The 14,646-nt window shown below is 31.8% G+C and overlaps 2 protein-coding genes across 2 annotated transcripts; both read left to right on the top strand.

Annotated features, from left to right (window-relative positions):
- The first annotated feature begins 225 nt into the window (after positions 1 to 225).
- On the top strand, positions 226 to 4,893 carry LOC106399782 (cell division cycle protein 27 homolog A-like). The gene is made up of 16 exons (XM_013840235.3): positions 226 to 569; positions 806 to 878; positions 968 to 1,065; positions 1,136 to 1,182; positions 1,361 to 1,458; positions 1,547 to 1,848; positions 2,008 to 2,127; positions 2,297 to 2,474; positions 2,634 to 2,812; positions 2,933 to 2,998; positions 3,152 to 3,271; positions 3,454 to 3,530; positions 3,758 to 3,877; positions 3,963 to 4,182; positions 4,291 to 4,572; positions 4,659 to 4,893. Exons 1-16 carry the CDS (start codon positions 249 to 251, stop codon positions 4,713 to 4,715), a joined length of 2,358 nt encoding a protein of 785 aa, XP_013695689.2. The 5' UTR covers positions 226 to 248; the 3' UTR covers positions 4,716 to 4,893.
- Positions 4,894 to 5,415: 522 nt separating this feature from the next.
- LOC106345373 lies at positions 5,416 to 6,312 on the top strand. The gene has a single exon (XM_013784575.3). It carries the CDS (start codon positions 5,496 to 5,498, stop codon positions 6,117 to 6,119), a length of 624 nt encoding a protein of 207 aa, XP_013640029.2. The 5' UTR covers positions 5,416 to 5,495; the 3' UTR covers positions 6,120 to 6,312.
- Positions 6,313 to 14,646: the final 8,334 nt, after the last annotated feature.

Here is a 14,646-nt window from a genome sequence, read left to right as displayed (position 1 = left end):
AACTCACAAATTAAGATTTTGAGAATACTACATGTTTACTTTGAATTCTTAGAATCATTACATTACTTTATTTTCATAGATTTTCACAATATACAAAATTTTCTACATCTCTTTCCAAATTTAACAAATATCTGAACTTTTAAAATCATCAAACCCTATAGAAATCTAAGTCCTACTAACACCCCCTGAGCCTAAATCCTCAATCCATCATCATTCATCATCATGATGGAAACTGGTAGTTTCTATTGATGCTTATCTTTGGTTTTGTGCAAAACCCAGAACGACAACGTTTTATACGATTGCGAGACTTGGCACGCTCTCCGCGTGAGAAGGCTAGGCTTTTGAAATTTCCCTTAGCGGCGCGCGATTTGCTGCTACGCGACAATCTCACACACACACATCCATCTTTTTGCTCTCCCAACGCCACAGCGCCCTCTCTTCTCGTTCAGTTTCGTCGTCAGAATATGGAGACTTTACTGGCGAATTGTGTGGAGAAAAACCTTACCCAGTTCATGTTCTCCAATGCGATCTTCCTTTGCGAACGTCTCCTCGCCCAATTCCCCTCTGAGGTTTCGAATCCTTCTCTCTCAATTTTCCAATTTCAGTTTCTCCTGTGATTGATTTTTTTTTTTTTAACTAGAGATCATTTGTCTGATCCGATCTTCTATCTTCGTCTTTTCTTATTTGTGTGTTTTAATTCGTTTTCTGGATTAGAGATTTTCGAATTCTGGGCTTTGTTTACAAATATCACATCGATTGGTTATTACTTGTGCCTGTGAATGTGATGGTGATAAACATGATGCAGGTGAACCTGCAATTGTTAGCTAGGTGTTACTTAAGTAACAGCCAACCTTATAGCGCTTATTACATCCTCAAAGGTACACTTACTACACTCTCCCCCCCCACACTGTGTAACATCTCTTTTGAAATACTAATTTTTTTATTTATTTCAAATTGTGATATTAAGGTTCAAAAACGCCTGAATCTCGGTATCTCTTTGCATTCTCATGCTTTAAGTTGGATCTTCTTGGAGAGGCTGAATCAGCATTGTTGTCCACTGAACAAGTACTTTATTACTTCTCTCTATGAGCATTTTACATGGCAAGTGCTAACTAGTATACTCTTTAACATGCAGGTTCCTGGTGGTGCAGCTGGGCATTATCTTCTTGGTCTTATATATAGGTTTCTCCTGATGCCTATTTTACTTTCCAAGTTTCTATATGAGATATTGTTTACCCTCGCATGCTTAGATTTTTACTACATCACTATATTAGTATACTGATGCTTATTAGTTCCCTGCGTCTCTTACTACCAAATGAAGTTCGTTTGATGTGTGTTACTCTCTGTTACATGCTACCAGATATGCGGGGAGGAAGAATAGTTCGATACAACAGTTTAGGATGGCATTGTCATGTGATCCATTGTGTTGGGAAGCATATGCAGAACTTTGTAGTTTAGGTAAGTGAAAGCTCTCTATTAGTTTTGTTATTTCATTTTATTATTGGTAATTCCATCTGGGACAGTAGATTTGCCATTACCTTATCAGGTGCTGCTGGAGAAGCCTCAGTAGTTTTCGGCAATGTCGCTGCCCAGCGTCTTCAGAAAACTAACGTCTCACAGAGAATAAACTTCTCAGGAGGAGAAACCATGGACCATCTTATAGATTCTGATAAGGTCTCAAAAGATACATGTGTATGGCAAACAGAACATGTTTCAGGAGAGAACCAACAAGATCTGAAAGTCAAGCAGCTTGGAGCAGAGATTCCGCCAGATAGTGACAAGCAATGTAACGGTAGTTCTCATACAAATGGATGGGACCTGAAAACACCTTCTCCAGTGCTTACACAGGTGATATATTTAAATCAAGCTATATTAAAAACGCATTAGTTAATGGATGTTACTAGCTCAAAATTCTCAGTTTTCTGATTGTAAGTACTATATTTCCTTGATGAGGTAATGAGAAGTTTATTATCTGATTTCTTATCTCTAAGTATCCATATCGTTCAGGTATTGGATGCTCCACCGCCAATGCTCTATAAGAATATGCGTCGTCCAGAAGTGGAGGGATTGATGTATGTACATGGAGAGTCTCGAAGAAAGTTTATGAGTGAAGAAGAGTCATTAGAGGTTGTCTATCTGCAATAAGCTTTCTGTGCATATATATTTGATATAGAGCTTTTCCACCTGGTTTCTTCTTCCAGCTCTACGGCTGGAACAAACTGGTTGTGTTATTACAGTGACAATCTAATGATACTTGATTTATTGGTCTTAATCTCCCCCATCATCTATCTTGAAGGCTCCAGAAGAATCTGGGCGTCGCCGGAGTGCCAGAATAGCAGCAAGGAGAAAGATTCCTCTGTTTCACTCATATGGAAAAGATTCCCATGTGTTACATCATTCACCTTCCGAGTCAAACGGTGTACCTTCTCTTTCCTCGATGATTGGAAAATGCAGAATCCAAAGCAGCAAGGAAGGTGATGTTTCCTTCTATTATTTTTCTTTCTGTCCTCTAAACCTGGCTATAGAGTATCATTCTCGGAAGAACTTTTGAGGAAAGAGCGAGATCTCTGGTACTAAGACTTAGAACATATGTATGTTTCGGGTTCCCGATACCCTTACTGTAAATGATGCAGCAACGACATCAGGCCAGTCTATAGGCGACACTGGAAGCTCTGTTGATGATGAGCAAAACTCAAACCCTCGTGGATCTTCCCCGAATCCTTTCAGTCTCATGTCTGGAATTTCAGAAGTGCTAAACCTTCTGAAAATTCTTGGAGATGGCCACAGGCATTTACTTATGTACAACTGTCAGGTACTGTTTCAAGAAAATGTACCTACGTGGTTTATATATTCTTCAACTTGAATTCTCTGCCTAAACGTTAAACTATTGGTGTCAATGCCAAAACTGAAAAAAAACTGGCTACTACTGCAGGAAGCTTTGTTGATATATCAAAAGCTATCTGAGAAACAATACAATACACACTGGGTTCTCATGCAGGTATATAAAAATTGACTGGATATTTCTGTGTGTTATATTGGAAATTTAAGTCAGCTTGAAGTGAACATATTAGTTCATTAACGCCTGTTTTTCTAATTTCATTTTGTTGGTTTTATTCGCACACTAAAAGACATGAGATACGTTTTGACATAGGTTGGAAAAGCATATGTTGAGCTACAAGACTACTTCAACGCTGACTCTGTCTTTACTCTCGCTCATCAAAAGTCTCCTTATGCTTTGGAAGGAATGGATACGTACTCCACTGTTCTTTATGTGAGCTGTTTTTATCAGTATCTTCAAGTTTTCTGCTAATCATTATAGACATTATCCCATGATGTTGACTCTCAACATTGTCTTGTTGCGATACCACCACTCAGAGCTTGATTTTGATCAAACTGCAAGGCTTTCTATGTTAGTGTTTTGCGTTTAGTGATTTCGTGTCTTTGTTTTTGAAGCACCTGAAAGAAGAGATGAGGCTGGGCTATCTGGCTCAAGAGCTAATTGCAGTTGACCGCCTATCCCCAGAATCATGGTATCCTTCTTAGAATCTTCATTTAAGCTTAGTTTCAAGAAACCGACATGATCAACCACATACGTCTGAGTACAGACTTTGACATCCACATCTTTTAACCACCAACCGTAAACAGGAACCAGCTCTTATTACTACCTTATTTCAAAAGCTGAAACTGCAAAGTTTTTCTTTTGGCTTGGGCTTCTTTTTTTCCCCTGTAATGACTGTGTTAGCAATGCGAATGGCAGGTGTGCTTCAGGGAACTACTACAGTTTGCGCAAAGATCACGAAGCTGCTCTTAAGATGTTTCGGAGAGCTATCCAACTGAACGATAGATTCACATATGCACATACCCTTTGTGGTCACGAGTACAATTCTTTTCGATGCCTTTCTTGGTTCTCACTCTTGCTAATAACCAAACATGTACGCTAACACAATACGGTTGCTTCACAGGCTTGCTGCATTAGAAGACTTTGAGGAGGCAGAGAGATGCTACCGGAAGGCACTGAGCATAGACACGAGACACTACAATGCATGGTATGGTCTTGGAATGACCTACCTTCATCAGGAGAAATTCGAGTTTGCGCAGCATCAATTTCAAATGGCTCTCCAAATAAACCCAAGATCTTCAGTCATCTTGTGTTACTTTGGAATCGCGTTGCATGAGTCAAAGGTTGGAATATACTACTCTTTATGACACTGTGATGTTCTGATTTTGCTGTGAAGTTTAAGCTTCTTAGGTAAAATATGAGACACTAAGGTTGAAGTAATGTTTATGCAGAGGAACGATGAGGCGTTGAAGATGATGGAGAAGGCTATAGTTGCTGATGCTAGGAATCCACTCTCGAAGTACTTTAAGGCTAACATATTGGCTGACCTCGGTGATTATCACAGAGCCCTGGAAGTTTTGGAAGAGCTCAAAGATTCTGCTCCTCATGAGAGCAGTGTCCATGCGTTGCTTGGCAAAATCTACAAACAAGTAAAGCTATACGACAAGGCCGTGTTAAATTTCGGCACTGCGTTGGATTTAAACCCGTCTCCATCTGATACTGTCAAAATCAAGGTTATATACCCTTCACTATATTGCTGAATGTTATTGTCACATTTTCGGTTTAGGGTTTAATAGAAGTTTTTTTATTGTGACTACAGGCTTGCATGGAGAGGTTAACAGTACCAAACGAGTTGGAGACAGAGGAGGATCTCTAGAATCATTGTGCAGGTATAAAATACATATACACACCCAATTATGTTTCTCGTATAACCCAAAGTCTTCTTTATTCGATTAGTCTTGTGATAGGAATATTCCTAAAACTTTGCTAATTTCACTTACTGGTTAAGCAATAAGGGGTAATTTTAGAGATTTGTATAAAGTTGGGTTGTTGAACTAAACTTGTCTTTCTTCTTTGCCTAAAATTTTTGGTACTCTTTACACCAATTGTAACTATCTGGTGAAGGATTTAAACCTTTAAGACGAACTAAAAGTAAGTGTAAAGAGTTAGAAGACAAAAGGTTTAGCCACAGTGGCAATATAATATATAGTTTTTATTCAACTCCTACAAGAAAGTAAAATGTTTTTAAAAAGATGCAGTTCTAAAGCGATATACTAGAAGACCATGTAATTATACAACCCAACTTGTTTAACTTTGTATGTATGTTAATTTATTTTATATAGCACAATCACGACCGAATATCCATATGTAGATGGCTTTTATTCATAGTGCAATCTAAAGTACAACAAAAGTTGATAAAAAAATCCAAATTTTCTTCTTCTTTTCCATTATTTGGCTTTTTAAAACCTAAAGCTATTTAACAACAACATAATTAAAAAAAAAATGTGTTATGTTATGTTCCACGTTGATGTACTTTGCAGAAAAGTCTCTGTCTTTCCCTCTTTATAAACTGCACACACATTGATCCTTAGTCCATAAGCAAAAAAATCAAAGCCAAAAAATAAATAATATTCACATTCTCTCTCTAACGCTAGAGATGGAGAAGAACGTACCAATAAGCAAGAAGCTATGGAACGTCGTACGTTTTGTCATGTACATGTTACACAAAGGCATCTCAAAGCAAAAGCTACTCGCCGACTTTAACGCCACTCTCAAACGCGGCAAGAATCTCATGTTCCACAACCGCCGCCGCGTCCCAGCCGCCTCCTCCACCGCCGCGTCCCAACCGCGGAAAGAATACGAGTTTAGCTGCAGCGACACTCCAAACTACTCGTTCCCCTTTAGCATGGCCGCTTTCAAGAAGAAGAGTCACCACATTAGTCTCTTCGCGTGTGGTCAAGCGCCACCGACCCTCGACGACGATACCTCCGCCTCCTTAGCCGTGCTGGAGCTGCTCAACGGCGTAGGAGATAAAGAACACGGTAGTAAGACGCCGGCTTTGTCGGTCGAGGCTTTGACGGCGTTGTCTCCTTATACCTTGCCCGGGTTTGGACGGAGTTCTCCGTCAGTGAGACCTTTACGTGTGACGGACTCACCGTTCCCATTAACGGAAGATGGCGACGTGGCTAACGGACATGTGGACAAAGCAGCGGAGGAGTTTATAATGAAGTTTTACAAGAACTTGAATCAGCAAAAGAAGATTGAGTTCTCACCTAATTAAAAAATCTTCGTTTTAAAAAATAATAAAAAAAACTTATTTTTCATTTTTCTTCTTAAATATTTTCTCTCTTTTCTGCTACATTGGTTCTGAAGTGTAATAATATTTTTGGTGCGAGGGTTGGGGATTATTTTCTCATTTCTTGATGAAATTAGATTTACCATGCATCATGAATAAAAAAGTTATTAGGTGACCATTCTCTACATTAGTATGGAAAGTGTAATGGACATTTAAAATACTATCTTTAAATAACTGTAAAATTAGGAACAAGTGAGTTAAAACACATTTGTAACAAAAAACAATGCGGCTTTAAAACGCTTTTCTTTTGTTGGTTATCTTTGTTTTCTTTACCCACACGAAGACTATCTTTGCAATCTTAGATTCTTGATGCCGGTCATTTCGTAATGTCTTACCGAAGCGAATAATAAAATTATTTTCAATAAAAACAATAATACATATTACAATAGAGAAGACACATAAATAATATAACGTACAAAATTATTAATTATATAACAAGTTTATTTTTGTAAAAAAATTCATCAAGTATTTATCATTCAATTTTGTAACTATTTTTAAGACAAGATAATCAAATTACTCAATGTTTTGTATAATTGAATAAAGATAATTTTTTTTAACTTCAGTTTTTTAATATTTCAAAAATGCATTCAAAACTATAATATCCAGCATTTAATTATTCTAATTCTTTAACAATTAAAAATTATCTACATTGTTTGTTACTTAGAAAATCCATGTTTTCATTATAAGCCCAACTTTTTAATCCTAACTAGGTGACCGGTGCGCACCTTGTGCGGGCATAAAAACATGATCGGTCCGCACCATGTGTTCTCTCTCGGTCCGTACCTCACGAGAGGGAACACAGTAACATCAGTATAAAGAGGCAGATATTGTGTGTATGTATAATTGCAACGTCACAAAATATTTTGTGTGTTTACGAAGATACTTTCATTCAAAAAAATGGAATAAATAGTGTATAGTTTTAGAAGTAACAAATTTTATATTATCATTAATTAGAATTGTATATGTTTCATAATTCTTTATTTTAGGTGAATAATATTATTTTTCCATAAATAATAAACAAACATTTATGTAGACATATTAAAAGAAAATATAATAAAAATCAAAATATTATCCATAAATAATATAAATTATGAAGTACATTTCTCGATAAAGAAAGCAAATTCAATTAGAAACTTGTAAAAAATTAAATAAATTTTGTAAGCAATTTGACGGGTTAACATTATTTGATAGATTTATAAATTTCTAAATTTTATTGAACATGAAATAATATTAAATTGACATACCGTCATCGGTCTCCTAACTCATCACAGCCCATCTAGCAAATACAAAAAATAAATAATTGCAACAGTTTATTCATTTTAAAATTTGTATTTGAAAAAAAAGTAGATTAAAATTACGTACCGTGACTACGAAATATTCTGAAAAACTTGTTTGTAGACAACATTCAATATTTTTGTCTGTGGCTTCCCTTCTTTACCAGTTATTAGGATTTTTAATCCAGATCTCGACTTAACTCTTGAAAGTGAAACTTTGCCTTGCATTTTGTAAGCATTTTGTAAGCATTTTATAAATTATTTTAAAATTATGATAAATTTATTCTTTAAACAACGATAAATAATTTAAAAATAATATTAATAAACATTTTTGGATTTTGTAATATTTAAAATAGTTATTATATATTTATATTCGAATATAATTCATCAAGTAGAGTATAAAACTATTATAATTATCTTATATAAAATTTCGTTCATTGTATTTTATAGTTTATAAATATTAAAAGTAATAAATAAAACATTGTTAATCTTTTTATAATACTTCCAAGGTAAAGTGGGTGGCAGAGTCGATGAAAGTGGATGGCAGAGTCGATTCATCAAGTAGCATATAATACTTCCAAGGCAAAGTGGGTGGCAGAGTCGATGAAAGATGAGGAGCTTTTGCGTCTAAACACATTTTTCTTAGCACACAAGTAGCATCGTCGTAATACCTTAATAGTATGAGAGTAGAGATTTGTGAATAATACTTTAAATAATGAAAAGAGAATGTTTGTATTTTAAGACCTTGGGTGTCTCATATATATATATACAGTCGATTTATTTCTCATATTAATGACGCACAATATTTTGCACAATAAATAATGAAATCGTTTAAAAAAAGATATTAAATGTGTATTGTCAAAAAATGATTTGCATATGATATGATTTTAACTTGCGCAAGTAATCCATATTAGAAAGGTAAGTTATTAAAAACAAACAACCTAATTAGAAACATTAAAATATTTTGTAAGCAATGTAATAAATATGATATCAACATGCGCAAGTTTACCGTTTGAATAATAAGGAAAAAATTTTAATATTTTTTTTAATTCTAAATCTTGCCCACGGGTAAACTAAATCGATAATATTTAATGATTTCAACTTGCGCAAGTAATCCATATTGTGAATAAGTGATTTTAATATTTAATGATTTCAACTTGCGCAAGTAATCCATATTAGAAAGGTAAGTTATTAAAAACAAATTTTGTCAATAAGTTATTTGCATATTTAATGATTTCAACTTGCGTAAGTAATCTATATTAGAAAATTAAGTTATTAAAAACAAACAGCCTAATAGTAGGGGTGGACACTTTACCCGATATCCAAAATGGCACCCGAATCCGATCCGAAAATGCATGTCAAGTTTTTTATTTAAAAAATTAATACATCCAATTTTTTTAAAAAAATAACTAAATTAATGCCTTTTTAGTTTTAAATTTTTATGTCTAAATCTATTAACCATTCAATCTATTTAAAAAAAAATTAGTTAACTGAAAGTTATATTTTTAAATATAAGAAACTTGAGAAATGAAAATTTTAATTTTTTTTTTCAAAATCTAAATATTTGAACCCGATCTGAAATAACCGAATCCGAACTAAAAATAGCCGAACCCGACCCGAAGTACAGAAATACCCGAACGGGTTCTACACCTCTATACCGAAATACTCAAAAATCTAAAATATCCGACCCGAACCCGAACGGGTACCCGAACGCCATCCCTTCGGGTTCAGTAATTAGAAACATTATAATAGTTTCTAAGCAAATGTAATTAATATGATATCAACATGCGCAAGTTTACTGTTTGAATAATAATGAAAATTTTTAATATTTGTCTTAGTTCTAAATTTTGCCCAATGCTAAAGTAAATCGATAATTATTATCTCCTAGCTATATATGGGCTTAACGAAATCGACAATAGTTTTGGGCTTATCTACATAAGCGATTGACTAAAATAAATGAAAAATAAAATTCAAAAAAATCGACCAATAGAATTATAACAATTTTTCTGAGAAACTCTATATTAATGCCATGTCAGCACAAATCACTAAAGTGACTTCTTTTTTAATGTATATGAGGATTATCATAGTGTTTTAATGTATAAACTCAAATTCTTATTTATCATGCCTCTGAAGTAATACATGATGCCTTTGATCTTTAAATTTTTTTTTTTTTGATAACTAATTTAAATATTTTTTTTGCTGCCCTAAGCGAATGTTTCATTTATTTATACTGTGGCAAGGCACTGCGCATGGTTTGAGTATCAAAGTACCATTATAATGTATTAATTCATTGACTGTGATTCCCGTAATTTTTTTTGTCTGTTTTATTTGATACCACGGTCTTGTCATTTTTTTCATGCATGCTACAAACTTTAATTTACTAGGTTTATTAAAAAGTGTTTAATCAATATCTTTAGTGGAAGTTTGTGTGTTTTAGTTAAAGCTTTGAAATTTTCCTAAATCCAAAAAGTAGGAATTCATGTCAATATTTGAACTTTCTACGATGCGAATGTTGAGATTATAACTATATATGAATTCATTTATGTATGTATGTGTGAAAATATTAACTTTGATATCCATGCATACATATATATATATATATTATTTGTAACTCAACATCCATGTATATGTTTTGATGGGAAATATTGGAGATTTTGAATAGCATTTCTTAAGAGTTATTTTATAGGCTCACCAATATTTTAACAATATTTAATTTTTAAAAAATAAACAAAATATTGTCAATTTATATAATGATTTTAAAATAAAAAAGTAAAAAAAAAATAAAAAATAGTACTAGTTGCAAAAAAAAAAAGTTTAAAAAAAAATATTTTTAACACCGTCAGCAAAACAATAAACCATAAATCCTAAATCGTAAACCCTAAACTCTTGGGTAAACCCTAAATCTTGGGTAAACGATAAATTTTTGGATAAATTCTAAACCCTAAATCAAAAACACTAAACACTAAATCTTAAAAATACTAAATCCAAGGGTTTAAGGATTAGGATTAAGGGTTTAGTGTTTTTAAGATTTAATGTTTATTGTTTTTTATTTAGAATTTATGATTTATCGAAAGTTTATAGTTTACCCAAAGGTTTAGGGTTTATCCAAGAGTTTAGGGTTTAATGTTTTGCTGACGGCGTTAAAATTATTTTTTGAAAAACTTTTTTTGCAACTAATATTATTATTTTTATTCCAAATCATGATATAAATTGACAATATTTTGTTTCTTTTAAAAAGAAAATACTGAATATGAAATAACTAATTCATATTAGTTGGTGAATTTATAGATAAGAATAACTCATTTATTAAATCATGAGTCACATTTGTAAGAATTAATTATGATGATAATTCTGTGTCCATTAAAAATTGATAAAATAGTCATAAATAATTATTAACGTAATATAAAAGTTAAATTTACTAGTCGGACAATCTTTTTGTATGTGGTTAGTAGATTTATTACAAAGTGTTAACCAACAAGTGTTAATATTAATTACGAGTAATGCAAACAATAAGTTCCTCCAAGTACGTGTATCATTGGTATCGTTTTACAACCAAACATAACTCGATGTGCTTTATCATTTTAGGTATCTCTATTGCATACGTTCAAACGCTGAAATTCATCTATCAAATTAAAACTATATAATCGTGCTCTAAATATTGGAGAATTTTGGATAGTACATTGGCATCCAAATTTGTCACAGTTTTTTGAGGATATAATTAAATTTTATATCTAATTATGAAATTGAAAATTTTACATCTAAACGTTTTCAAATTTTCTCGACGTCCAATCAAGCTTGAAACTGTTCTTTCTTTAGTTTCCTTTGCACATCACCATATATCGTTATTGATGAATCACTATTCAAAGGAAAATTATGGTGACGTGCAAATGAAATTAATCACACTAATCAAAAATTGTATCGTTGTTGATGAATCAAAAGTTGAAATAATAGAATCACGAAATCAATTTTTTGTATTACAAAAACATTTTTGGTTAGAGAACATGAATTATGATTTTAAACCACCGTTAGTGGCCGAGTGGTAACGATTCTCCTGCAAAATCCATCATTCAAGAGGACACGGGTACGAATGTCGGCCATATCAAATGTCATAGCGTGGCCACAGAATACTTTACGCCATTTAAAGGGGTATTAGCGCATGTTGATTCTAGAGTATGTACAATGGTGGATTATAGCAAATCCTTAGCTATGATCCTTAGCACTTTATCATTAAACAAACATTAAAAAATTGTGCACAGTTAAGAAAAGTTAAGAATGAATCCTTAACTAAAGATTAAAAGGATGAAGTCCTTAATGTGTTGGCGCTGTCTCATTGGTTTGAGATTATTAATTTTTTTTTAACTCTAACCATGATTTTTAAACCTGATTAGTAATTTTATTTTTAACTCTAACCATGATTCTTAAACCTGATTAGTAATTTTTTTAACTATAACCATGATTCTTAAATCTGATTAGTAATTCTTTTTAAACTCTAACCATGATTCTTAAACCTGCTTAGTTTGAAAATTTGTGGACATAGGTACATTAATGTTTGAAAACGATCTTGGTTTCATGCGATTTGGGATTATCTTCTTCTCTTATTTTGAAAGAGTCAATCTATTAAGGTTTCAAAACGATTTGTGTTTGAATTGATTTGGGAAAGTCTTCGTTTGTAGTTAGTGTTTGAAAACGATTTTTGTTTCTAGTTCAAAGAGGGTTGTGTTGTGTTGTGTTGTTAAGATTTCGACTCTGTGATTCATTACGATTGGAGTGTTGTGTTCTTTAGATTGTTTACCCAGAAGTACTATCTTCTTCTCATAGATTAGTATTACTACTGTGTGCTCTGTGAATTCTTTAATGTTGTGAATTCTTTACGGTTTCAGATTCTTTTCAGATTGTTTATAAGTCATATTCTTTAATGTTGTGAATGTATAGGAGAACAAGTTCGATTGTATAGGAGAACAAGTTGATTACTTTTGATGTCTAATTTCTATCTTGTAAATCTCTTTCAGGTGAAGGAAACATGGAACAAGATTATATCTAAGGACTCCTAATTAGATATACCATTGGACAAACATTTTTTATTAGAATTCTTAACTATTCAAACAAAAAAAAAATTACTAAAATAATGCTAAGGACTCCAATGGTGGTAACACCATTGGAGATGCTCTAAGGTAATTACGGACCTTCGGACTTTGAACATTCTCGTTGAAAAAAATGAATTATATATGATTTTGTATCAAATTAAAATCGAGATTTAGATAGAATTACTAGAAGTGTTTCAAAAAAGATAGAATTAGTGGAATCTAAAGATTTGATATAACATATAATAAATCAGAAATTTTGCACAGAATAATGGAATAGCTAACTAATAGTTTTTTTTTTGCGTAATAAAACAATTTTGTTTTGATATACAACCAACGTTTCAAAATAAAAGCTTCATTTTCTAATTGCATTATAATAATTTTATTTTTAAACCTTCATTCAAATAGAAAATGAAAAATAAAACTAAAAGAAAATCCGAAATAAAAATTCAAATATACTAAAAATAATGATTCTAAATTTGAATGTACCTATTCCGCCGATCATGTTGACTGGTCTTATCCTTGTGTTTCTTTCTCTCAAACTTAATCAAGAAAATTATATATATATATATATATATTTATATACATACATATTACTTTGGGTTTAGTATATATAGTACAAGTGTTAATTGACAACAAAAAAGTTTTAATACATTCCTCCATTACATAGAGACAAGCTTTATCAAATTTTGAAATCATGAGGTGTACTACTTTGTTTATGGTTTCTTGTGTTTTCATATTTTACATTCTGAGTCATGGTAAAGGTAACATAATATTCTTTTTATTTATTATTGATTGCTAACAGTAAAAATGTTGTTTGGAAGAAAAAGGAAACAAACCCAAGAGAAAGTTGTACTACTATATATTTCTTTGTATAACCTAACAAAATATTTTGGTTGATAAAAATAAATAGATGGAGACGCTAGAGACACTGACTGTTGGGATTATATCACATTCCCTGAGGGAAAATGTGGCTTCCACGGAAATAAGAAATGCTTCGAAGATATGCGTTCAAAGAACAAAACAATACGCTATCGTCAGTGCAAATGTACCATCACAGGATTTTGGGGGCACCAACATGGATGCTATTGTCGAAGGGCTGATCCCTCTAATTGCTTATAGAAATCTTTAGACATTTCGGCCAATCAAAAATCAAACCCAAAATCTATTCACTGATGATAACTCAGAAAGAAATTGCGTTGGAGAGTTTTTGCTGTTTACAAATAAATAAACAATGGTGGTAATCTGATCGATGTTACCTTTTATAGTTATGTTACGTTGTGTCATAGTAAATCTAAAAAGATTAATTATGACGGAGTGTTCTTACTAGTTTATTAGTTTGTTTGTTTGTCTGTGTTCAACATTTCCAAATAAGAAATAGTTGAGATGTTTATATATTCTTTTCGGGACCCTCGTCTGCATATATCTTATATATTAAAATAGAAGTCACAATATTGATTTATGTATATTTTTTTTGAAAAAATGAATCTAATAGACATATTCATAGAAAATCATATTATATTTAATCTCTAATCTTATCATTTAAATTTTGGATCTACCAAAAACATTTATTGGGCTATCAATAATTGGATTTAAATCTATTGGATTTAAACAATAGATGATCCGTTGGATTTATAGATAGTACAAATTAAATAAATATAATTTAGTGTTGTAATATTATACATCCATATGTTAATTATTTAAATATTTGTCGATGTCAACTTTTAAAATTATAAAGATTTTTTTTTAAATAAAAAAAATCATATTTCTAACAATGATTAATATTTACTATCTTAAACCAATGAAAACAAATTTAAAACTATATAGTTTATTTTAAAAATTAAACAAAAACTAAATGTTTAATTATTTACTCGATAATATAAATCTATGAAGCGAAAAGTTTAATTTTTTTAAAAACTTTCTAAATTTGTGAAATGTTACAATATCTTTGAATATGACAATAAAGATATTTTACTAATCTTTATATATATAGTCACGATTTTAATAATGAAATAATAATCTAAAAAAATTATATATAGAAGAAAATACAAATACATGTGAAAGTTTGAAATAATCTATTTAATGAAAAAAATATAC

The sequence above is a fragment of the Brassica napus genome, chromosome A5 (assembly GCF_020379485.1).
Source record: "Brassica napus cultivar Da-Ae chromosome A5, Da-Ae, whole genome shotgun sequence".
Taxonomy (NCBI): Eukaryota; Viridiplantae; Streptophyta; class Magnoliopsida; order Brassicales; family Brassicaceae; genus Brassica; species Brassica napus.
Note: the sequence above shows the minus strand (reverse complement) of the source record. Positions and strands in the feature narration are given on the sequence as shown.